The sequence below is a fragment of the Falco cherrug genome, chromosome 2, assembly GCF_023634085.1.
Source record: "Falco cherrug isolate bFalChe1 chromosome 2, bFalChe1.pri, whole genome shotgun sequence".
Lineage (NCBI taxonomy): Eukaryota > Metazoa > Chordata > Aves > Falconiformes > Falconidae > Falco > Falco cherrug.
In genome coordinates, this window is record NC_073698.1 from 76,883,951 (window position 1) to 76,910,297 (window position 26,347).

General features: G+C 39.6%; 2 protein-coding genes across 4 annotated transcripts in view; both read left to right on the plus strand.

Annotated features, from left to right (window-relative positions):
• DOP1B (DOP1 leucine zipper like protein B) overlaps positions 1 to 7,409 on the plus strand; it is a 51,840-nt gene extending 44,431 nt beyond the window's left edge. For both annotated transcript variants that reach the window (XM_055703354.1, XM_055703353.1), the window contains exons 31-37: positions 219 to 280; positions 981 to 1,109; positions 1,615 to 1,751; positions 2,094 to 2,149; positions 2,628 to 2,777; positions 3,258 to 3,387; positions 4,052 to 7,409. In XM_055703354.1, the coding sequence (XP_055559329.1) occupies positions 219 to 280; positions 981 to 1,109; positions 1,615 to 1,751; positions 2,094 to 2,149; positions 2,628 to 2,777; positions 3,258 to 3,387; positions 4,052 to 4,309 (922 nt within the window). In that variant the 3' untranslated portion in view covers positions 4,310 to 7,409. The remainder of the gene's footprint in view (positions 1 to 218; positions 281 to 980; positions 1,110 to 1,614; positions 1,752 to 2,093; positions 2,150 to 2,627; positions 2,778 to 3,257; positions 3,388 to 4,051) is intronic.
• Positions 7,410 to 8,222: 813 nt separating this feature from the next.
• MORC3 (MORC family CW-type zinc finger 3) overlaps positions 8,223 to 26,347 on the plus strand; it is a 29,901-nt gene continuing 11,776 nt past the window's right edge. Inside the window, exons 1-9 of one of the 2 annotated variants that reach the window (XM_055703355.1) lie at positions 8,223 to 8,376; positions 13,452 to 13,524; positions 17,667 to 17,799; positions 18,863 to 19,075; positions 19,351 to 19,500; positions 21,171 to 21,318; positions 22,540 to 22,671; positions 22,911 to 23,030; positions 23,462 to 23,559. In XM_055703355.1, the coding sequence (XP_055559330.1) occupies positions 8,338 to 8,376; positions 13,452 to 13,524; positions 17,667 to 17,799; positions 18,863 to 19,075; positions 19,351 to 19,500; positions 21,171 to 21,318; positions 22,540 to 22,671; positions 22,911 to 23,030; positions 23,462 to 23,559 (1,106 nt within the window). In that variant the 5' untranslated portion in view covers positions 8,223 to 8,337. The remainder of the gene's footprint in view (positions 8,377 to 13,451; positions 13,525 to 17,666; positions 17,800 to 18,862; positions 19,076 to 19,350; positions 19,501 to 21,170; positions 21,319 to 22,539; positions 22,672 to 22,910; positions 23,031 to 23,461; positions 23,560 to 26,347) is intronic. The other variant, XM_055703356.1, reaches the window with a different exon arrangement.

Below are 26,347 nucleotides of genomic sequence, written 5' to 3' on the forward strand. Positions count from 1 at the left end.
TCTGTCTTATGCTGATACTCCCCTTAGTGATTAGGGAACTGCATACAGTATTGCTGGAGGACTTAGAATGTAGTATGTGTTAAACAGGTAAGACTCTGAAGATTGAATACCATTTGGAAACTGTTTCCTTGTATGAAAGGTTTGACCAAAATCTTTTCTGAGGTGAATGTATACCAAAGCTTTCTCTGGTTATCTAATTCTTTCTATATCTTTTCCAGTTGGAGATCCATTATTGATCATCTTCTAACACATGAGAAAACTATGTTTAAAGATTTGATGAGTAAGTATCAGATACTGATAACTTACTTCTACATTAATTTGAAATGTATTTGCATTTAACCTATTGAAGTGCACTTTTAATGTACTAATGTATCAAGAAAATGCAGGCAATGCTGCATCTCCATAATCGACTGTATTGTCAACTTTATTTACAACTAAAAGCTGTGCTAAGTTTATTCTGTATTTTGATCATGTCTAAAACACACCATAAGTATTTTTGTTCTAGAAATGCTAATGTTGGACTCCCCCATTCACATTTTGCCATAATTTTAAGTTGCTGAAGTGTGACATTTTGCAGCTGTTCCCTGTTAGAAAGCAAGGAGACTTTGGCTAACTTTGGAGGTGCCTGTATACTGGCATCAAGCTGTAGGAATATGGTGCACCAGTACAGAAAACCTTTGAGCAATATGCTTTGACCTCTAATTCAGGTTTGAGGGGAGTGTAGAACAGTAAGTCCTAGGGGAAGGGGTGGGATAGGACCCCTTAAATTTGCGTAGAGCTTCAAAGGAAGAATCAGCTTTAGTCTCTTTTTTCAGGTCTTCTAAAAGAACAGTTGAAGGTTTACAGTGTGAGACTAATTCACCAATCAGTAGACCCAAATCCAAGTTTTTCTTTTTAAAATATTTCAGGACGTAGGAATTATTTTCAGCCCCAAACAAAGGAAGTCTTTATACAGTAGGTAATTCTTATCTTTGTTATAGATATGCAGAGCAGCGCCTTAAAACTGTACCCAAGTTTTGAGCAAAAAGCAATGTTGTTGAAGCGGCAAGCTTTCGCTGTCTTCAGTGGAGAGACGGATCAATATCATCTCTATCTTCCCTTAATACAAGGTAAGATTTGTAATTTAACCTGCCTTTTTTTTTCAGCTGTAACATATATATAAATTGTAAGAAAGGAATGTCACCTGTTTTCCAACACGTACTCCCATTTTTTAAAAGTTTTTAACAAAATTTATGATGCTGTGCATCTTTGAATTCTAACAAATACATAATCTCATTAAGCGGGAGACAGGAATCTGGGTTCCAAAGCCTTTGGTCTGAAAATACAACTGGAAACATGATTATTTAGTGGCAGTCTTCCAGCCACTCTTGGACTATTGTTGTTCTCCTTAAATGTCAGTTTTGATAATATTTTGTCCAATATAAAGCCACCATGTCTTCAGACTTTTTCTGAATCATGGTTTTGTTAATAGAGTTGCAAGGGACTCAACCCAAAACTGATGATGGAGCAAAAATTTTGTTTTGCCACCTCTACATTTTTTATTTCCCAAAGCAACATGCATTCAGGAAAATACTCCTCTCTGTCTGTTTGGGGTTTTTTTTATGTTTACTTCAGAACGACTGACTGAGAACCTCCGTGTTGGGCAGACGTCTATAGTTGCTGCACAGATGTTTCTCTTCTTCAGAGTTCTTTTGTTGAGAATTTCTCCTCAGCATCTAACTTCATTGTGGCCAATTATGGTAACTGAATTGGTAAGGAATAAGTAGTAACTTGAAACTAATTAGTGTGTGTTTTTTCCCGTTTCACCTTTTTCTTCCTCCCAAATACACCCTCTGTTTGAAAAAGGAAATGTTTTCATACATTAGTTTGATAATTTGGGAACAGAATTAACACTGTGATTAGGAAATACCTTTTTGATTACATTAGCAACAAGAGTAGAATTAATCTCTTGCATGGTTTCTTAATTTGTTGCAAATCGTAAGAGTAAACTAAGGGTCTGTGGTTCTACATACAAGATATGTGAAGCCTATCTTTTTTGTGATTGAGTTGTATGAATCTTTCAGCATCCCCATAAATAATTTATTTCTTTAAAGATTCAGACATTTCTACAGCTGGAAGAAGATTTAACTGAAGAAGATGAACCATCAAAGTAAGAATTAACATTTGTCTGGTAGAGAACTTGTGAAAGCTGTGCTTGTTCTGTATCTGCAATTTTTTATTTATTTACTTATTATCTGGGATAGGGAGGAGACAACAGGATTTTTTCTTATTGCACTTGTGTATTTCTAGTACTGATGAATCACAGTTTAGGACTTTTTTTTTTCAGCAGCTAAAATAGTGATATATTAAAAAACTGTTAAGTACCACTTATTAGTTGCATACAAAAAAAGAAGAGATACTAAGTCAGCATTTCGATATTTTAACACGTTGCCATTTTTTCTGAATAGTTTAATTACTTCTAACAGACTTTTATTAATCACAGTGCTTATACAGAACAAAAATAATTTTTGTTGCACACAAGTGCAAGTGCTCATTTGTGTAAATGTGTGCATTTCTCTTTTACTGAATGAAAAACATTTAGTGGATTTATGTTTTAATGGTACACTTCTTAATTGTAACTAACACAGGAGCAACAGCAAAATAAGCAAACAGAAAGTCTTGGGTGATGGCAGTGGATATGACATACAGCAGAATGAGCTGTCCTTGTACTTATCAGCTTGTAAGTTTTTGGACACAGCGCTTTCGTTTCCACCTGACAGGATGCAGTTGTTTCAAATGTAAGTCCTCTAATTACTGACCTGTTCTCTGGGTTGTTACCACTCTTATCCTTTGAAGTAATTACAGATCTACTTTCTTCTAGACTAAATTTTGCCATCAGTTCTTTTTACAAGTGCAGTTATTGATACTCAGGCAGATGTAATTCTGGGTATTTGGAAAAACAATTTGGTCTTGTCAGTGTAGGAGGATCTTACTATCATCATTAACAGATTCTTTAACTTGTTAAACTGGGAGAAGGATGGAGTCTGTTCTTCTTCCTTTGCACACACTTGAGATTTTTTTTTTTTTTTTAGCTAGTTGCATTTAAATACTGGCATGATATTAACATCCTTGTTCATTAAGTTTGGCCCTGGTACTAGCATAAAATTATAGTTATGACAGCTTTCTGTAAACAAACCAGTGCTCTACTAAACTATGTATGATCCGAACAAGGATTTTTTTTCTGCCTGTCTTCTTATCAAGTAATCCATTTGTTTCAGGTACAAATGGGCATTTGTTCCGGAAGTGGACACAGAGTCATCTACTGTGACCTCTCATCTGTTAGAAAATCATCAGGAATGCAGACCACACATTGTGAGAATCATGGATCTGCTGAAGATGAAATACGGGGTAAAGAAAGAATGCTTAACTTGAATCTTTTTGTTTTGGTTCGGTTTTTTATCCATTAAAATCTTATCACTTGTTTAGAAATGGAAGTTAAGTTAGGCAAGAGGTTTTTAGATATTTAATAAAATTCATGAAGCTTTTAAAAAAAAGTGTGAAAAAGCTTTCACAGGTGTATCTTGAAGATGTCAGATTGCTTTTGAGTGTTTCCGTGTTGTTCCCTTAAATCTGCCTCACAGCCAGCCAGTGAAAACAATCTGTCTCTGACAGGACAGTATTTATAAAAAAAAAGAGCATGATTTACTTTGCCAAAAAAGTTTACCGTAATAGCATTTTACATTATCATTAAGGTTTCATATTAATTCTTCCAGAAAAGGAAATAGAGGCATTAGTATTTCTCAGAGATATCTCTGTATTCTGTTGTTTGATAGCTGATTCTGAAGGCTAGTCTAAATGTGCAATCTTCTGAACTTGTGAGTCTTTCGTTTAACCTCGAATCCCACTACAGAAGTAACTCGGTATACCATCTATACAATTTATATTGTAATACAGTTGTAGGCTGTGGATCTCTTAGTATGAAAAAAGGGTATAGTACAGGGTTCAGACAGGCCATTACACCACTGTGTCTTACTGCAAAACCTTTAGTAAATCTCAGTTTATTTGCTTACAGGAAACAAACACCACTGAGGGAATTTCCAAGAAGCACCAATTTCCTCTTTTGAATGTTCACTCTATATCTAGCATCACCCAGCTTATGCCCTTCTTCAAGACTCTGTGTTGTGCATTTACAACAAATGGCAGTGAGTCCCAGAATTCACATGCTTTTGCCTCTCTCTCTCTGGACTATGTTGGCAGTAATGGCACAAAGATCTTGCAACAGCTTGAAGAGAGTGTTGAATGTGACTTCCTTGAAAATATGGAAAGTTAAGCCACACATCGGACACTTGGCTCATGGTGAATAGTGAAAAAAGGGAAAATTTTACTGCAATTAATCTCTCCCCCCCCCAGTTTTGAAAGTACATTTTGTTTTTTCTTCCTGCTGTTGTGGAGTGCTCTTCGATATTCCAGGCTTCTGAGTGGGTGTTAAAAAGCAGGATTCTTCAGTCCGGGGGGTGGGTGGGGGTGGGGGGTGGCGGTGGTGAGTACAGCTTAATGGCAATTTATCATAGCTACTGTATTCTTTTACTTGTTTTCAATGTGAAGGATTAAAGAGATTTTGTAAATAAAGGAAGAATATTTTTGACTTGGTGAAAGTAGCAACTGTACCATTTCACCAGTAAATTCTCAAGTAAGTATTTTAAAACACTTTTGGAACTGTGTTCTGAAAGTAAATTTAAGAAAAAGCTAATATTGCATGTCAGTGTACAGTCCGTTTGCAAAAAAGCCATTTCCTGAGGTTAAAGCCCGCTTCTACTTCTTCTTTCTTTAACTTGTCCTAAAACTTACCAGCTTCTAAACAGATCACCTAAATTTCAAACAGCTGTATTTTATAAGTCTTAGTATTGTGCAAATAGAACTGCAGACTTGCCATGTTTGTAATTTCAACTCTGTACTATAGTAGCATTCTTCAGGATTAGCAATTCTTAAATAAAAGACAAGTATGCATAAAAGATAAACCTATGCAGTAACATTTTGTAATTTACATTACTTGAGGGTTTTTTATTTTAATTAATTGACTAAAAATATTATAATTCAGGTTTTTAAATTAAAAAACTTTTTTTGTTCAGTGACTTAAGGTCACTTTGCAACTTCTGAAATGCAAAAATGAAAATAGTTCTGTAAAAATATAAAGTGCTCTATACCAACAGCCTAATTACAATTAAAATTCTTTTTTTTAAAGAACGCTTTTTATACAAAAGAATGTGTTTGGCTATTCCTAGTTTTAAAAGATATAGGGAGATCATCACAGTGCCATGACCACAGTAATGTTCAAGGTGCATTTTTATTTTGGTCCACGTTTATTTTGGAACTGCACTGCTACTGCCACCCAGGACATGGGAGACAGGGATTAGTTCTACCACCAGACAGCACAGCTGGATGTCTGAAGGACACTTCTGATGGCCAGCAGATAACCACCATCATAGCAACACATACAACAAAAGGCCCAGTAGAGTGTTTTTTTAGATGATGAGGTAGGCTCCACTGAATTTTCATATTTAGTGGATTATCTGACTGAATTTGTAATGCTGATTTGTTTGGGAGGGCAAGTTCATCGTGTTTCATAGTGAAAAGCTTTGCTCTTTTTTTTAAACACCTTTGCCCCCAGAGAAATTGATTTTGTAAGATACACCTGTAGACTGGTATGTGTTACTTGAGTTATTTGGAACATTGTGGCTGAAGTAAATGCGCTGGGTACTGGAACTCACCGCTGTTGGTTTTGCTAATTAAAAGAGGACATACAAAATGCATGGTTTAATGTCACCAGGTTGTGAGGTCAGGGATTATTTTTTTTTCAAAACTCACAAAACAAACATGGAAGGCTACTCTGCAGTGTTTTTACCTACAGATATACGAAATTTACATCTTTGGATTACAAACTAAAACAATGAAACACTGAACAACATGCTTTAATGTGATAACACTGTAATGCTCTATGAAGATAATACTGTAATAGGCTTATGCTAAACTTAGCTAGCTACTTTGCATTTTACAGTTAAGGAAAGTGATAGACTGAAGTGTGATATTGTGTAGTCACTAAGAATGTGCGTTATTTGTATTAATGTAATTTATAATGCTATTGGAATGAGCAGAAGGGAAAAGTTTCACTTTTAAAGCATTACTTGAAAATTGGAATGGGATATTTTTAAAATGTTTGTGTCCATTACTTACATATCTTCAACAATTTTTGAAGATAATATTACTAATATGCAGGATGATTTAGTAGTTTTACTTTCATCTTTCTGGTGGTTGCCTTCCATACTTGGGTATTTCCCTTAAGGTCCTGATGAGATGCTGTTAAATGGGCTATAAAATCTAAGACAACTTTCTGCCATCAAACCTTTTGTTTTACATCCTCCCATAAGCTATAAACCTGTGTATTCACGTAGTTCCTTGCTAAACTGGAGGTGGTGAACCAGTTTCTTCAATTGAGGGTCTTGTCATTCTTCCCCTTGACATGTCCCATTCTGGCTGCCTGTACTTCGGATGTGCAGCGGATCAGCCCTCAGTCACTTCTAGCCAGGCTGGTGAACTTTAAAAACAGAATCTGTGACTTAGTTATACTAACTTCTAAGATTATCTTACTTTCTACAAAAATAGCATGTGCTTCTAACTCCTGCCTTCATACATACGTTTACCTTTTTCCTGTGGTTTTATAGATGGCTAGTGCTTTAAGTGGCCTCAGATACTTGTGACTTGCAGAATCCTTTCACTGCAGCAGAATCTAATTCTTAAGAAGAAAAAGTTCTTTAAAATTTAGTGTATAAGCAGATCTTGTATCATTACAAATAGCATGTGAATAAGGAAGAAAGTGCTTTCTTCAACTAAAAATCCTTGGGTGGTGGAGGGGGCACAGTTACATAGGCGTGAAGGTATCTCTAGCAGTGTAACTTTATTCCTTTTCTATATGAGACTAACTGTAGTCATTTTACTTATTATGCTACTGCTGTTAAATCCACACGACAGAGGGTTGTACCACTTTAACACTGGTACTGCCAAAGGAGAATAATCTAACTATAGATGAATCTGAAAAACTTTTGCCTGAAACATAGTATCAAGAACAGGAGAGAAAATGCTTTTGCTTTGCTTTATGGTTCTTTTCTTGTTTTCAGAATAACCAAGCTCAGCTTTCTCCTTTTGGATACTTAAGCTTTGAGATAGCATAGCCACAGTGCATGATACACAGGGGGAGCCATATTTAAATATTCAAAATTATTTCATTTTCCTGAAGGAAAAAAAAATAGTAGGTGCAACCAAGGTAACTGTCAAGAACAGCAGAGCTTGAAATGCAGAGCATTAAGTAATTGGCTAAGCGTATTCGATACTGTATGTGAATGCAATTGTAATATTAAATGTTATTTTGAAATACATTTTCAAAGGCAATTCTCATTTTTTCAGACGACCTTTACTGCTCACTCACCAAATTTATGTTTTATCTGATTCTGTAGAAGCTCTCCAATTCTCCGAGGGCTCCGTACGGCCCCGCGGCGCTCCGCCGGGCTCCAGCAGCCGCGGCCCGCCCCCGCCCCCGCGCCCCGGTCGTGCCCGCTCCTCCGACCCTGTCTCGCATTCTGCAACGTTCCGCCCCGGGACGCCGGTCCCGGCGGTCTTGGGACAAGTTTTCTGGATCCGTGGGTCTGGAAGAACGGCGTAGAGCAGCTGCAGGGAGCAGCCGGTGCGGCGGGGAGGTGGCGGCTCGCCCGGCCCTGCCAGCGCCTCTCCCCGGGAGCCCCGGGGCGGCGGTGCCGGCTTCGGTCCGCGCCCCCTCACACGGCCGGGGCGGGTGCCCTGGCAGCGCTGCCTCTGCGCCGCGGGGACTGCCGCCTACAGCCGAGCTCGAACGTGTGAGGCCCCCAGGAGTGACTTTGCGAGAGCCGCTAGTCAGGCCCCAGCCTCCCCCTGCGGCCCGTACACCGTTCCGTGGCGTCGCGCTGTGCCCCCCGCGCCCCAGAAGCCGTTCACGTCCGATCGCGCTGCGCACGCTGACAGTCAGCGCCCCCGCTGCCTGCGCGCTGGGCAGCGCCGCTCCGCGCACCGAGCGCCGCTCCCGCTCCGGCGGACAGTGCCGCCGGCTCGCCCGTTTGGCTCCGGCAGGAACGGCGAACCCCCACCGCCGGCAATGGCCTCCGCCGCCGCCGGGGCCCGCCTCCCGCCCTCGGCCCGGGGCCGCCGCCGCCCCGCCCGGCCGCCCCAGCGCGCCACGGGCCGGAAGCGGGAGAGGAGGGGGCGAGGCGGAAGTGCGGGCGCTGGGCGCTCCCCGCTCTCCTTCCCGCCCCGGCGCTCGCTGCGGCACAAAAGATGGCGGCGAAAACACAGGGCGGTATTCGCCTCAGCGCGGTGAGTGGCGCGGGGCGAGCGGGGCGGGGGAGGGCCCTGCGGGGACGGTCTCTCTTCCCCCCTCGGCGGCCCCTGCTACGGGGGTCGGCGCCGTCTGGCCGCCGAGGGGAGCGGCGGCGCCTGTGCGAGGCCCGCGGCGGCCGCGGGGCAGGCAGCGGGCTGGGGAGGAGGGAGCTGCCGTGCCGCAGCGGCCGCCGCTTTCCCGCGGTGAAAGCGAGGAGCGGAGTCTGCCGGGCTGGGGCCGACGCCTCGCCTTTCTGGCGGTAAAAAGTTGTCGGCCGAGTGCTGGGAAGGGCGGGCTCCGGAGCCCTTCGCCCGAGCGCGGGCAGCACCCCCCGCTCTCCGCAGGCTTCTGTCGTCTCAGCTGTCAGCGGCTGTGCCCTCGCCCAGCCCCTGCCGCGCCGTCCCTCGGTCGCTTTGCTGGGGGGACAGCTCCGGGGCGGGTGCCCGGCGGGCCGGGGGCTGTGCTGTACCCGGCGGGGCACGAAGGCGGCAGGGCGAGCTCCGGCCGCGCGGGCGGGGAAGCCACAGCCTGTGGGTGGGTTGCTTTGCTTATGGAGGGCGGGATTTCTAGCCTGTTGTTGTAATGTAGTTAGCTGCGAACGTCGTGACCTCTAATTAGAAGCTTGTAGCTTCAAATCCTAACTACTTTTTGCAGAAGGCGTAATTACATTGTAACAAGGATGATGAACATCCAGGCAATTAAATTCACAACTGTATCGTGCTTTTCAGTCACGGTATTGCTGTCCTTCTGTGGCAATTGGTTGTTTCCTTATTTCTGCTAATACAAATGAAGTTAAAGCTACTTTTTTCAGTTGTTTAATACATCATTCATGAAACAGGATGATTTTTTAAGCCTTTCTGACTTCAGCTATGAAGTCGCACACACCTATATAAGACCAGTAAGTCACACAATTACAAACGTGTACTTTGTAACCTTACTTACAGAGTAGTGCAAAGAAGTTGGGTCACTATAGTAAGTAACTTATGAAACACTTGAGTGAAATATGTATCTTGGTATATTCTCAACACTGCTTAGATTACCTTAATACAAATTGCCATGATTGTAGAGGTTAGCTATAAATGCCATCTATTTGAAGTTCAAGAATTACGCTTTCATTTCAGGTCTCTAATTCTTTTAAGTGTTAGAAATCCACACTTAATCTGATATATTTTGTTATAGAGGTGTTCTCCTTCTTGTTTAGATAACATGATTAAAAAAAAAAAAGAGGTGTCTCTTTGTTTTTAATGCATTATTAGTCTTCTTGACAGGAAAAATGCATCAGCATTAATAATCAGCCTTTGCAAAAAAACCCCTGCATGTCAGTACTCAGACTTTTAACACTTTAAAACTGTTCCCAAATTGAAATCACTTTGGCAAGTTGGACTCATACAGATGAGAAATCTAAGCTAGAGTTGATGCAGCTGGTATCTTTCTGGATTACTTTTAGGATGCTGTTTGTTTTTTGCTTGTCAATAGTCATAACTTAAAACTTCTATTCAGTCTGTTTTCAGTGAAAGCTGTGATTATTGTAGTTTTTTGCTGAAGTGAAGCAGCTGATAGAGTTTTTTAACAGGTTGTGTCCTGCAATGTAAAAGGCTCTATTTTCTAGAGAACAATAGAGAGCTGATGGTCACAGCCCCTTCTGTCAGCAGCTGTTCTTTGGAAATACATTGGGTTTTACCGAAATGTTTCCATTAGTTTCAGAAGAATGTATAAGCAGCACAGGCCTGGTAACTCGTTCCCATTGCTCTGGTGAAATTTTTGCTCTGTTACATGATGAGACAGATCAGGGAAGTGATCCAGGTCAAAATAAGATTTAAAAAATGGTTTTTAATATGGATGCACTCCCTGATGTGGTTCACTAGAATCATGTAACTGGACTAGCATAACTGGGAGGAAGAGAAGGAAAATGGCAGTGAGGTTGTTCCCCAGGAAGTTGTGAAATTCTTCTGTAAGATAAAACAGATTGTTCAGTTGTAATTTAATTTGTGCATGCCTTATGATCTGCAAGGGATAGAAGAGTTCTGATTTTCTTGGAAAACTAACATTCCCAAAGCTGTCTGTCATTTTTGAGAGGTAAACTGCTTTATTCTTAGATATTTGCTGGTCATAATTTTAAGAGATGCTTTTCTTAGTATATAAAAAGACTAAACCACACTGTTTATGCAGTTTGAAGGAGGGGGAAGTTTGTATCTCCAGAAGGAATTTGGCTGCACTTGGTCACTGGAGAAAAAACGAAACCACTAACCAAAACCCACTTAGTAACAAAATATATTAGGCCCAGTGAACAAAGCAACTGGATTGTCTCAGCTACAGCCATGCTAACATAGTGAAAAGGGAGTATTCACTAGGGGACTAACTCTTTCTTACTGTACTTATTGAACTTCAATTATTCATGAGCCCATTAAAGCGGGGCTTTGATGAAATGAAGTGTAAGGGGACAAAATGGGCTTAAATATTTCGTGATGAACTCATCAGGAAATGATGAGTTGCTGCTGACAGCTACGTATGCTCAGAAGCAAACTACAAAGGTAGTGGCCTTAAACCACTATTCTCCATTTTTTAATCTGGTTTTGTCCTGTACCCTTGTTTCAGGACCTTACATGAGCAAATGATGCTATCTACTGTGAGGTAGACTTTCCTGTCAACTACCCTGTGGGATAGCAGCTCACCTTTTGCTGGGGCAGGGGCGTGATACTAGAGCTATTCCCATGTTCTGACCCATGTCTTCTCATTTCACATACACCTGTTCACAAGTTCCCAGTTCCATGTATCGCCTTCCGGCCTTTCTTAAAACCTTACCACTTGAAACAGTGATCCAGAGAAGACCAGCATAATTCTGGTGGGTGTTTACAGAAGATGCTGTTGATTTAAGGTGCCATTCTTTTCAAAGTTAATCACTAGCATGCAGCAGTGAAATAAATGAGGGATGGAGAAGTGTTGTGTTACACTGGCAACATGTGAAGAGATTTTATTGCCAAGCATATGTAAGCTTTGCTTCACAGAATAAAGGACACTTATTCATGACTATGTCATTGTTGGTGATGCAGAGGTTCCTTCATCAGCATTGTCTGGTGATCAGGGGAGGCTCACAACTGTGAGTTCATGTCTTTATGAAAACTACAGTTAGGACTTCTTGCCAGGTCTGTATTGCTGAGGCTGCAATGCCAGCAGTAACTCCAGAGGTCCCAGTCTGCCTTGTGTGTGGTTGGAGTTTTTCACTGGCTAACAGCAGAGAAATATTTTAGCAGCGGGTTCAGCAGATGCTGGATGCTTGAATGTGCATCTGTGTGGTGGAGGGGGGTTTAAGTGTTTTTGTTTTGACAAGGAGGGATTTTAGGCAGGAAGAAAAAAAACAGTTATTTTTTGTGTGTTTTGATTATGAAGCTTAGAAAGCAAAGGAAAAATGCTGCCAGCACTGTGAAAGGGTGAAGTAAATAATGCATAGATCTTAAGATCCACTGAGTTATTGTATGGCAGAAGAAGGAAATCAAAAGATCCTTTTAACCATGTGCCATGGAATATGTTTTCAGTAAAAAGCTTGATGTCATTTTCTTCTTGGATTCTAAATTATTTGTTGGTATCTGTTAGGAATTTGAAAGGGGCACAGTGGCTTTAGCCTGACTCGATTTACCAGGTTTTATAAAACTGGAGTTTTAAAGCACAGATGGCAGTTAAGAGTGTGATGTCTATTCATAACTGTACTCTAGCTCAATGGAGAAATGCAGGGATTAAGTTGCAGTCTGAAAATGTATCCTGTGCTCTTAGGAGCTTAGAATCAAGGGTGAGGTTTCTTGGCCGTTTATGTTGATTTGAACTAGGGCTGCTGCTGCTGCCACCTCCCGCTCTGGAACGTGGCTCGTGGCTCTAGAACTTGCTTGTAGGATTATTCCTTTTTGCTGATAAATGAAATTGGAGACTTGAAGGGGTTGCTTGCTTTTTTTTAGACTTTACTAGCTATGTGAAAGCGCTTGACAGTGTAGTACTGCAAAGCTTACAAAGTATGGATATGTTGTGTGCACACTTTTAAAAATATTTCTATGATCTTATATACACATTATTATATGGATTATATTATGTTTTTGGATGTAACTGTGCTGTACAAAGACTATTTTCAGCATTTATGAATTTGTAGGTACTGCTTTTTATGCCATCAACATAACAATGCTAGCGAGGCTTAAGCGTATATGTGGTTTGTGTTAAAGGTCTTGTAAAAGTACAATTACAGATGGTCTCAGTGATAACGCAGCTGTATCCGTTTCAGCAGTTCAGTTTCTCCAAACAGTGCATTGACAAATCCTAAAGTTATATGAATATTTAGTTCTGGCTTTCCTAGTCTTTTGATCTAGGTGAATAATATATATGAACCCAGGCTTTCATAAAGTAATTGAGAATATTTTTGTCAAGGTAAGTCCCATAAATAAGTACTCGATTTGCATATTCTCATCTAATCCTAGTAGTGGCTACATTCCTCTGGTTCCATCTTAATCATAAGTGAGGGTAAAATGTATGAGAACAAATTGTAAAAGCATAAACCACTAGTCGAGGGAACCTGACGGGTAATTTTGATCAATATGGGTAAAAGGAGCAATGGCATTGGACAGTAAGCAGCTGAGTGTATTAGGTGCTGCTCATTTGTTGGATTAAGTTTAATACTCATGGTTTAAGATGTATGTTTTTGACATTTGAGAGCATGTGCTTCTGTTACTAGATTTGGACTAAGGCTCTGATGTTTTCTGTAACCTCTAGCTAGCATCAGTTTAAAGCAATAGTTCCTTATGTTTTTATAGAGGTAAGGAGGGTTTGGTAAAATGACAACATAACCCGTGCTCAGAATATAGTATGATACTGGGCTGAATTCTGTATTGGTCTTTTGTTTTTAATAGTTGTATTAATATTCCCTTTAAAAGGTGTTAGTATGCCAGTATCTAAAAGTAAATTCAATTACAGCCCTTTGGTAGTGTTGTACAAACCAGCTTAATTTAGTATTACTTTAGTTAACATGTACTGTTTTCTGGCTTGGTGGTGTTGAAGAGCACAAGCTAATGCCATTGTTTGTGGTTTATTTCAGCTTTGTCCAAAGTTCTTGCATACCAACTCTACCAGTCACACGTGGCCTTTCAGTGCAATTGCAGAACTTATAGGTATGTGGATCAATAGTTTGCCTGAGTACTCGATTGTTTGTTATAAACTTTTTCTTCAAGTAAGGAAAGAAGTTGATCCTGTTGTTACTATTCAGAATCTTACAATGTGTTTCTTTGGTACACTCAGATTGACTTTTTCTTTCCTAACAGCATACATACTATCTGACAGCAGTTGCAGAGGCCTTGTAGGATTTGCCAGTTTCTTTTTGCCGAGTTTATTAAGGATTGCCAAATATAGAAGATTCTGAGACCAAGTGAATTCCTTTTCCCTTCTAGTACACCAAATGCAAGCCTACTGCTTTTTGCTATTCCTAGGTCCAGAGCGTAGTAAAGCTGAGTGTGCATTCTAAGGATGTGCGTGCACACTTGTATCCTGTACAGACACAGCTGGCTGCAGACAGATTAGCGCAGACAGGAGGACAGTAACTTTGCAAGGACCCACATAAACACAAGCCGTGCTCAAAACACGAACAGCCCAAATGACTTCATCCTCTTCCTGCTTACTGAATAACCAGGTTTAAAGTTCAGTAGTGGTGCGTACATATATTCTCACTCACTTACCACTCATGTTTACCCATGTTTGTGTGTTTTGCCAAGACCCAGACCTTGGATCTTAATGATTGTTGGTTTCTTTCAGTCTGAGGGTTTGCTAGCAGAACAAATACGTACAGGCACACATTGAGAATAGAGAGCACACTCAAGCAGGAAATAGTTAGAAATAATGTTTAGTTAGAATGTACAACAGAGTGGCATAAGGTCCAACCACGCAAGCATACTGACCAGCAGCCAGCGTGCACGTGATCAGCCTGTTGTTTCCCCCTGCTCATTATACCATTCTTCTCCCATCCACTTTGATCTTTCCCTTTTCTTCGATGCTTCCTCAAAACATCCATAGTAATTTTTGCACATTGTCACAATACTCCTCAAACATCCTAACTTTCTTCTTTTGGGTTATCAAGTTTCTGGCTGAACATCTTTAGGTTTATACTTGTGTTACATATCTGCTATTAGTTAGAATTAATTAACCACATTTGATTTTAATAGGAATATAGAGTTATAAGAAATATTTTAGTGGAATTTGTGTTTGCACAGCAACCGACAGCTACTATGAAATCCTCTGTACAGCCCCGTACCAAGGCCAAAGGGATTGGTCAGAATCACCTAGTAGGAATGTTTAGAACTTAGATAACAGTTTCATGATTGGATGCAGTGTTTACGTGTGGCCTAGGAGAATGTATTGAGATGTCAGAAAGTAGAATTAATGGGAACTGGGGAGAGTCGAATGAAGCAACTCGTAGTTACCTGCCAAGAAACAGTGAATGTAGGTAAAAGGTAATTCTGGCAGGGGGCATCGCGACCACCGACTCATGTACCACCTACCCGAATAATACCCCAGACCCATTTCCAGACCTTTCTAACCTTTACTGTGCAGAATCGGATATGGGAGGAGAGTATGTTAATGATTTTCGGGAAATGCTATGTTTATGCATGAATACTTAATGAATATGTATGAGCAAGTCCTATATAAGCTGTATGATTTTGAAACTTGGTGTGCATTGATCGTGGGAGCACTCACTCGCGCACCCGACTGTTAATAAAGAAGTGTCTGTTTATCTGCATCACATTGGTGTTGATAAGTTTTTTATTCCGAGATTTCGGTAACACTTGAGTGGTTCCTTTTCATGGTCCATCCATCAGTGTCCTAAGACTTCTATTCTTCGGTAGTGTCTCTGTTGTCTGCTGTCAGCCATGGCTTGTGTATCTGTTTAATTTATTAGTTCCTGTTGATTGTCTTGCCATTGATTTTTGAATATTAACTGGATATATTCAGAGTTGATTGTTTCCCTGGGTATGGAATGATTAGCAGACTTTCTTTAACTAGTTCCTCAAAATGAAGGTGTGGTTTGGAAAGACTTGCCAAGCTTATCTAGTAGTTTGCTGTTGCCAGAAGGAGCAGCATTTCTGGTCACACATTCCTTCGCTTCCTTTGCACAAGTTCTGCTGTTGCTAATCCAGAAAACTAACCTAACAAAAGAAAATAAGAGTTTTTCAGCTAGGTAAGGCCAGAGCTGTTGCAAAGGAAGAAATAAGAACCATGTGGCTATGGGAAGGGCTGGCTGGTTTGAAGGTAGCAGTATCTTAAGTAATTTCAGCTGTTCACCCCATGCCATACCTGGTTGGAATGATGCTGGATGTGCTGTGCAAGGCAGACAGACTTGTCTTCTTCCTTTGCCTCTGGTTTGTTGTACAAGTTGCTTTAACAATCTTCAAAAGCATAGTAGCATTATACTGGCTGTAAAGGCTTTGAGTTAGACATATTAATTTAAATAATTTTTGTAATCTGTCTTTTGCATGCTATGTGTGGCTATACCATATACCAAATATCAAATAACATGAATAGGGTTGCATTATGGAGGCCTGAATTTTGGTGAATTTACCTAAACCATTAATGGTCTGTATTCTAAAATTTGCTTTTTAAGCTCTAGTTCCTCCTGTCAACTTCTTGATGGTTATGTTGCTGGCTTCTCCCTTTTGTTGATGCTGAAATACATTTTATGAACTTCTTCACTGTGCATGCAATTTGTACTTCATGCTTATAGAAAGCAAGCTACCAAGCTGTGATTCCTTTTTATGGACCACAGTGTTGGCTTGAGCTGTTTATTTATGGCTGTCAGTTGAACCTGCAAAACAGGCAGTGAGGCAGGGGTGCTGTCTTTTGCTGTGCCATCACATCCCACCCGTCATCCTCCATGTGCTTTCCCCTCTTACAAATTCCGTGAATAGTACAGTGCTGGGGAAGGACAGAAAAGAGACGTGGGAAAGTGGTGTTAGGGCAGATGAGATTTAAACTAGCTTTGCTGCCAAGAACTGTCTGTGGAGCCATGGTTTCTGTTTCGCTTGTGGTAGCAACGCTGCAACCTCTTTCAAATCCTGTAAATAGAAAGTTTAGTCTAAAGCATTTTGTACTTCCCATCTGTGAAAAGTCATACATTCTTAGATTTGAACAACTTGCATTAGCAAAATATGTATTTGTGACTGATGTGGTAGCAGAACAGCAACAATTTTTTTCACCTAAATCTGCAGCTGTGGAGTCAAAATTCTAGATTTTGCAGAACTATCTGGGATGCAGGGGAGCTGGGCTTCAGGGTTTTGCTTGTTTTTTCTAGTGTCTCAAACTTAATTATCTGAAGTTGTGACAGTATTGCAAATCTGATCTTTTCCAATTAAAAAGCCTGCAGACCATCAGCAGGCAAGGTGTTGCAGCCATGTGTATTAGTGATGTACCGTTGTCTGTGCTGTGAATAATAACCTAGCCTCCTGAGAGCCAGATGTGAGAGGTGTTTGCATGGCTGGGAGAAAGTAAATACTGCACTAGGTAACTGGGAGGCAGGAAACGAAAGTAGAAACTTGTTCTGGTTTCATTTTCTATTCTCGTGTTTGTGCCACTCATCTCTGCCTACGTTTTTGCCTATATGTTACTGGCATCTCTAATAGCTGGGAAACTGCGCATTGTTTTCAGGCAAGGTTTGCCAGGTTTTGATGTAACTGTTTCATTGTAATGCTTTGATTTAGTGATGTCATCTGTAAAGAAGAGACTGGTTTAAGAGATTTAGTTTTTAGCATAACACGTACTTCATTAAAAACTATGGCTTCTTGTTTCTGTACAAAAGTTGACTAATATTCAGTGACTTAGTTGAGAAATGTATATCTGTGCCAGCACAAAATTTCTGCAACTACATTGCAGACCTAACTGCAGAGCTGAAAAATGGCTGCAGTTTTAGATCTCCATTAATTTAGCATGTGACTATTCAGGGTCATAGGCCCGTGATTAGGGAGCTATGTTAAGCCACCATATTCACCAAATAAATGTATGTGCAAGCATAGCACCATAGTAAAGTTCAGGACAGCTATTCCTTAAAGCTGTTTGGCAGTGTTGAAAGACTACCATTTGGCAGATTGATTATATATGTATTCGTGCTAGGTAAGGCTCTGTTGCATGCTACATGTGGATTTAAGTAACTTTGGAAGAGTTAATGTCTGTCATCTTCACTGAAATTAAACTCTTTAAACAGTTCAAGTGTGAATGTATTTTAATTTTTGCTTTTTAGTGTCCCACCCTTGTCTGCTTTCTTTCTCTTCAGATAATTCTTATGATCCAGATGTGAGCGCTAAACAGATATGGATAGACAAAACGGTGATAAACGACAATATATGCTTGACATTCACAGATAATGGAAATGGTATGAACTCAGAGAAGCTGCACAAAATGCTAAGGTAGATAACGTCTTTTGCAATTTTTTTCTTGTAAAAATTCCAGTGTCTAGTTCTGTTATTGCTCAGCTTATTCTTTTTTCCCCAATGTAACTGATTAATTTTGTTCATGATCTTAACATTTCTAAAGATGAGCAATTACCCAAGTGACACTCTAGAATAGACAGATGCTAGTAAAACTTTGATACAACTTTGTCAGTGTATCTTTATCTCATAATTTCCTTTTATCCTTTCTGTCAGCCTTCCCAGTTAACTTTTCTGTACAGTGGTTGTGCTGTGTAAACTCTTTGTAGGGCCCTTTAGTGGAGCTAAGGAGAATTCAGTTAAAACCCTTTGGAGTACTGAAAATAGAAGGTATTGAGGAAAACTTAAAGGAATGATAATTATATTGATGTTGTTTATCTATTTAATATTCTGTAGGGGTTGAAATGATCTTTCTGCAACTTTTATTTCTACCGGTAGCAAAGAGGGTGCTGTTCAGTTTTTCTTATAGTATGAAAGTATTGCTCTGCCTGCAGATAAATCTCTGGCCTTAAACTTGACCAAGTTTGAATTCAAACTGGTATTTTTCTTTTTCTGTTAGATACCATCATTAATAGCTTGTTTGCTAAATTTAGTGTTCTGTATACAATTGCCTGTTTCACTTTAAATGTAGCATGTAGTTACTAATGGAAAATCTGTAGATCACATATTTTTCAAGCAGGGTGGCAGGGGGGAAGAGCTTTAGGTTTTTTCTTAGTTATCCTGTGGCTTCACAGTAAATACTATTAGAATCCCATAAGAACGCTTATTGCATAATTCCAGACAGATTATATTTCTTTTCCATACTTAATGATGAAAGTAAATTTCCGTGAATTCTTGCAGTGTGGTTTTAGTGATGTTATACAGGTGACTTTCAGGGTTTGCTTAACTGTACATTGTCTAATTGTACAGTAGGCCCCCGTCTCCAAAACAAGAGATTCAGTCATTGTGTTTAAGTCTAATTTGGTAAATCTTGCCTGCATCTTTAGGGTTTTCAAGTTTTATAGGAGTTATTACACTCTTCTAATGTTTTCATATGTTTCAGCTTTGGTTTCAGTGAGAAATCTGTGATGAATGGCCGGGTTCCAGTGGGACTGTATGGAAATGGGTTTAAATCGGGCTCCATGCGCCTGGGAAAAGATGCAATAGTCTTCACCAAGAACGGAGAAACCATGAGTGTGGGCATGTTATCTCAGACTTTCCTTGAAGTCACCAAAGCAGAACATGTCATGGTTCCTATAGTGACGTTCAACAACCAACATATCCTTTCAGCAGTTTCTGAATGAAAAGTTGTTGGTACATGCAAAATTTGGGTGATATATCAGTAAAGGAAATCTTGTCTAGTCTTATGGATAGGCTAAATAAACTATAAGATGAGAGGAAGCCTAAAATAAGTTAAATCCTTTAAATTTGTAGGAGCTCTGAGATATGGAACGAGAACTTGTGAAGGTGAGTACAGGATACCGTTGTAGAATTATCCTCATAATCTGAAATCAAATTTCATTCGAAGTTACTCTCCTTGACATAATGCTTACGACAGATAAGTGATCCAGCAGAATCCAAAAACAGCCTGAAGGCCATCTTAACACATTCTTTATTTTCTACTGAGGAGAAATTACTGGCAGAGCTAGATGCTATAATAGGGAAAAAAGGAACAAGAATTATCATTTGGAATCTTAGAAGGTAAGGTGAAGTCCAATCTCTTATATCTCATTTAGTTTATCTTTCAGTGTATGCAAACATACAAGGGGTTTTTTTTGCGGAATAATTCCGAAAGACTGTGGGCAGTTAGCTGTAACTGGCAAACTAGACTCAAACTCACATGATTAAGGGACTTTAACGTTGCATGAGAGCTGTTGCTAATATCTCAAGTAACAAAGCAGAGGGAAGGAGAATGTAAAGGGCTTCATATTTTCCTTTTGTAACATGTTGCCTTTGCCAGAGGAAAATTAAAATTGGCAAATTATAAATCTTTTATTTCAGACCTATGAAATTGTGAATGCAAAAATTCAAACAGAAACCCATTTGTATGTACAGGCAAGTATTACTGGCTTTTGGAGTCAGCAGTGTCCTTCTAGAGGTATATAGGCTTTGTGCCTTTAACTGTGATAGCACAAATTGGTTGGGAAGATGATGTCTTGTACTATGTTGTTAAGTGTGTAGCTTACTGTAGTTTTAAATACTGAAATGACAAGGTATCCAGAGGAAGCAATTTTGAACTGTTTCAGTCACGTGGATTTGGCAAGAAACTAGCTTGGGGTTTAGTTTCTTACCTTTGTTGTTGCCCATCGGGGAGAGAGCAGGAAACAACACCTGAATGAGTATAGATTGAATGTTACAGAACAAAATAAATTTCAGTCAGTTATAGCAGGTCAAAAGTTTGGGTTTCTTTTTGTTTCATTAATTTCTTGTGAGTATTAGAGCCCCAAATCACTTCTAGCATAGGAGATTTTAATACAAGAAAGCTGGAGGTAATAAATGTATTGTTAATTCTGGTTGTTTCCGCTTGCCATCTGCTCCATAAGAAAAGCTTCACCTCCTTTATTCTTCAGAAACAAATTTGCATTGCCCAAGTAGACTTTAATTTATTTTTAGGTATGAACTTTTTTAGGAATGTGCATCACTTTATTGCTTGAGCAGAAGAAAATACAGTGAACTCAGCTGACTGGGCAGCCTAACTTTCATGTTCTGAGTTTCGGAGTGTATTTATGGGAAGTTGTGGGAAAGAACACTTTGCGGGGGTTTATGTTGTTTCTAATGTGTTGTAATCATATCTACTGAAACAGCTCTGGGTTTTTTTAAAAATTATTGAAAGACTTTATATCTGGAATATTTGCACCAACTATGATAGCTCAATGTTGTGCAGAGGTACTGCCAGTATACTTCATTATATATATCTGCAACTAAATATAGTATCGACATCTGGTGGTTGATCCAATAAGAAATTGTGATAATTATTTAATTGGAAAACTGTGGTGAGCCTCATTTTTGCAGCATTAAAAATCTTAGTAGTGTTCAGAAATCTTGCATTTAGAAGGAATGTGTGTGTCTTGGTCCCTCAGAATTTAAAGCTGATACTGACCACTTTTATTTTTGAAGCATGACCTGTTTAGAATTAAGTTAGAAACCACAAGTATCACACTTGCTCTCGCTTCTCTTGTATTCCTTGAATATCAGGAAGGAACTGGTGAACTTTGTTTATGTGAATTTTAGCAAATATATGAGGAAAACCACCATGGCTCAAAGGAGTTCCCTTTCTCTTGAATCTTACATGTACTGGGTCCACCACAATATCATACCTTGTGTTGACTTTTTTTCCCATAATATATACTTTTTTAAATCTTATTTCTTAGAGATAAAAATGAAAAAACAGAATTTGACTTTGACAAAGATAAATACGACATCAGAATTCCAGAAGACTTAGATGAAACAGGCAAAAGAGGATATAAAAAACAGGAGAGACTGGACCAGATTGTTCCAGAAAGTGACTACTCGCTGCGAGTATGTATAATATTTTTAAAAGGATTTGTTTATTTTTGGAAGCCGGAGGCTGTATGTTTTTGGTTTAATATATAAGGTATTTACTACAGAAGTGTTGATTGGAGGGAGGACCAATGTCAGAATTTAAATGTTAGGGCAATATGTCAATACTGATTTTGAAAATTGAAGATGGAATGTATTTTTGAACTTGTGTAAACAATTGCTGTTTATTTAGGAGAAAATTGGTGCGGTTTATGTAGTCTTGCAAATAACTTTTGCTGTTAAATGTAGCCATTGTTATCCACGAAGGAGCAAGAGGGAAATGAAATTGGTTGCTTCAGAAATTAGGGGAGAGGGGGGTGGTTGTCAGCAGAGTAAGCATTTGATTGTAGTGCAGATCTACATGCATATAGTACTGACACTATGCCTGTGTGGATCTTTTAAAACAGATAGGTTTAGGTTGGCAAAGTGTTATTTCTAGGTGTTGAAAAGAGGTAGAGATATTGGGAAGCAGCTTCATTGTTTGAATGTATGCAGGCAGACAGGGACAAGGCTTTTCTGTAGACTAATTGATAGGACCATTGTCTCCCCTACTGATTCATAAGCCTTGAAGGCTTCTTTTTATAAGAAAGTACATCTGGAATTGCTAGGTGTTCTGGACACCTCTTGTAGTTGATATTCAGACCTATTATTCCAGTTGAACTAAAACCTTCAGTTATTGAGATACTGAAGTCCTATATCTAATTCAATCATTAGAAGTTGTAAATATAATGATAAATGAAATGCAGATTAGAATTCAAATATCTAGATGTTTATAAGAAGATTTGCATAGCTATTATCAAGCTATGTTAATATGCAGTCCTTTGAAAGAAAGTTAATTACACATGCTTTTGTTTGTTATTTTAAAGTTTGTAGTAGAATTATTAAGCTTTCAATAGGGGATAAGAAAAGAGGCATTTGTGTTTGGGAGCTCTTTTAAAGGTAAAACTGCATCTTCAGACAGTTGATTAACTTGTCATATTCATAAAAGTTGCCCTTCAATTGCTATTCATTTAATTTGTCATATGTATGCTTATTATGCACACTCGCATTTCTTATTTTTCTGGATTTAAGTTTGGAAAAAAACACATTTCATAAAATTTAATCAAAACTTGAGTTTGTCTTCTAAACACAATATGTATTGCAACATATCTTGAGGTTTCTGGGTTTTTTTAATAACGGGAGTTACTGTATGTTTTATAGGCTTATTGCAGTATTTTGTATCTGAAGCCAACAATGCAGATCATTCTGCGAGGACAAAAAGTGAAAACACAGCTGGTTTCCAAAAGCCTTGCCTTCATTGAACGTGATATATATAGGCCAAAATTTTTGAATGTATCCTTTGCTAATGTTTACATCATCGCACGCTAAATTTAATGATGTTACTGTTAATGTAAGCTGTCTGGATTCAGTTATGTGGTATTTCTTTAAATTTTTTTGTAAGACATACTGGAGGAATTATCTCAATCTAAAAAAAGAAAGTTCCAGGACCCAGTTTAGAATGAACACTCAGAGTAACTATAACTTTGTAATACATGAGATTAACCAGATTTTTCCTTAATATCTGGTAAAAGGCTAAAACAGTAAGAATTACTTTTGGATTTAACTGCAGAAACAAAGATCACTATGGAATAATGATGTACCATAAAAACAGACTCATCAAAGCTTATGAAAGAGTTGGCTGTCAGTTAAAGGTAAGAAATTAAAGCTCAAAAATGTTTTAACATCTTTAGAAATAATTTTCGCTGCAATGCTGATTTTAAAAAGAATGCAGATGAAAACTAGGTTGTTGATGTATCCTTTACAAAACTGCCATTTTAGTTTGTGTAGCAGTTAAAAATTGTATCAAATTGTATGCAGTTGTTCTAATGTTTGTGTTTAAAACTTAGCTTGTTACACAAAATACGGGGCTGAGCATATATTTCAGGACAAAAAAGAGGAGTGGAACAGAGGATTTTTTTATTTAGGGGGTTTGTGTTGAGAGTTCCTTTTTCGAGAGGAGTCATAAGCCAGAAAATTGTTTTTACCTTTTATATATAGCTTATAATGACCTCTGACAAACTCTTGCAGTATTAGCATAGAATATATATTGTTTTTCCTGATAGATCTTAATTTTTTTTTATAGGCAAACAACATGGGTGTTGGTGTAGTTGGAATTATTGAATGCAACTTCCTAAAACCAACCCATAACAAACAAGATTTTGACTACACAAATGAATACAGGTAGATGTATATTTTTATGTGGACTTTCTATCGAATAGTGCTGTTCACTGTGAAATACTTGCCATAAAGACTTCTTTTCTAAATAGTGAGACAAAAAGTTTATGTTCCATCATTAAACTGCATGTCTGTTCTGAACAGTTGAGGTGGGATGTGTAAGTCTACACTGGTCATACTGCATTCATTGATATCCTAGATTTCACTGACAGCACATACACACAACTTAGTAGTAAGTCCCCTAAAAGTGGTTGGTTGCAATTCTGCCCCTCACTGGTTGTAAAATGAGCACAGGATAACTCACTGAGATGTGGATACTAGTATGGCACATAAATAAAATTGACAGATGAATCCCATACTATTAACTGTTCATAACAATTTTGGTTTGGTCTTTTTTTTTTCAAAAAACAGTTGGATATTTTTGAGCCCTTTTCTTTCCTAAGAGTGGACTTGAATGCCCTTAAGTCCTCTGCTCCCTGATAGAGCGTTTAAAATACCTGACATCCTAAGGTAGCAGTGATTTGGGACATTGTTTTGTTCTAGTTTTTATTTCTAACTTGGGGTTGCCGCTTTTTCACATCCCATCAGTCAATATCTAGTGTGATACTTCCTGTAGCTAAACTGAACCAGACTGGGAATCTAGTCTGACTTAAGATTTTCAGAGATGATAATTTTTGTTAAACTAGTTGAATTTCCTGGTCTCTTTACACTGCTCTGCTGTGAATCAGCTATGCTGGCATTGTGGAAGGAGACTTGTGGGGAAGGAAGGGCTAGAGGGTTTGAGTTACCTATGCAGATTTCAAGCTGAGGTGTAAGAACTGTCCAAGGAAAATTTCTGAATACAGACCTTGAGAATTGTTCCATTCAGTATTGCTTTCTTTCCTTTCATGATGACAAGGCTATTTTGTGTTTTCTGTGCTGCTTTGTCTTAAGGGGTATTAGGAGCGGCCACCTCCTCCAGCAGCACTGTCCCAAGACTCCTTCCTACTCAGCCTGGGGTCCCGGAGTTTCTGCTCAAGCTGATCTCAGGCCCTCTTACCTGCTTCACATGTTCCCTACACGCTGGCTAGTGCAGTTTGACATTTGCTAGCAAACGTCATGCTCACACACTCGTACCTCAGACACTCTGTATTCACAAGTCCCCCTGGTGTACCAGCACCAACCCTTGCCTGCCTGATACCCTTGCCTGGACCTGGCACCTCTTATTCACTGTTGGGTCCAGTTTGGAGTTTGCTACTAAGTGCATGTGCACACTCTATGCGCACTGGGGCTGGGGAAGATGCAGACACTTATCCCCCTGCCAGCACCAGGCACATGGGCTGTTACCACAGTCTTCCAGCTGCCTGCACTGAGCCCATTACTCATGCTAGCCCACCCCAGGAGCCAGTTATTGGGGAACATGCTGTTCCTGCCTCAGTGGGGGGCAGCTGAGACCCCCCCCCCCCATTTGCTCCAGTAGCTGACACCACACACCTGGTCCTGACTCCAGGAGCTGGCACCAAATCCATTCGCACATACAGAGTTCTCACCAGTAGCTGGCACTTAGTCCTTGCCATACACACATGATTGAGAATGAGATTATGTAGACAGTTAAGAAAATATTAAATAAGAAGATAGGACAGACTGCTATGATCAGGCTGAGGGCTGAGCCAGACAAATGTACTGAGTGACTACATGCAACCAGCTCCTTTTATATCCTTTTCTCTCTATCCCATTCTGTTCCTCCCTGCGTCCCCTTCCCATGCACATTGCCTCATCAGTTGGCCATAGTTCCACTGACCCCCTCCAAACATCCTGGACCCTCAGGTTTGCATCTTTATCAAGCTGCAAAATCCCAGTTTGCCTTCAGTTTCTTGATAGCCTATCAAGAATTAGTGTGACTGACCAGGTTTGTTTCTGGTTATTGTCTTTGTTAATGATAATTGGTCAGATTTTACAACTCTCTGTGTGTGTCTCCTTTCCTTATCCTCCCAACTGAAAAAATAAACATTCTCACACTCCACAGTTAGTGTGCTGACTAGGTTTGCTCTTACCACAACCTCGCTTGTCCTGTAAGTTCTTGTTATGGTTCCTTTGGACCATATGCCCCTAAAGGAGCAGGGACTTCCCTTCCGTGTGCACTAACACTTGCTTTCAACATGGACTTAGAAATTCAGGGTATTGACTTGCAAACATAGGTGGATTAACTTTGGCAGAAGTCATTAGCTTTTTCGAGGTGCATGTTTTGCCCTTCAACCAGTTGTGTTCCAGCTTCCACTGGCAACCTGAATGGTCTACAATGCCTTTCCTGAATTGCTGATTTATACATAGGCTCTGCATATAAAGATAACCCAGAAACCACACCAGAGTGCTGTAATAAACAAAGCTGTTAATTGCAGTAATTGAGTGGCTATAGCAACATAAATCTGGTCGTTCCTGCTGTTGAAAGAGCAGCCCTCTGGAGCAGGAGCAGCAAGCAGTGGCTGTTACAGCCGCTATAGTTCAGTTCGCCTGTATCTAAATGGCACCCACAGTTTGTGCTGCTCTCTGCAGTGATACTGCCAGCTTTAGGGACTTCCTGTGTTTCCACTGTCACTGTGCTAGCAGAGCTGTTAACGAGAACATACGGTAGAGCAGATCAGGGAATTGGTCAAACTGGAAAATAGCTCGTGTCAGCTTTTTTCAATACAGATGTCTTCTGAACCATTTCCTGTAGGGTGGCACTAACAGTTCCTTTGGCAGAGGAGGAATTGGGAACACCATAGGATAGTCGTTTGTGTTGACTAGGCTTTGTGCTATGTTCTCACAGGCTGGC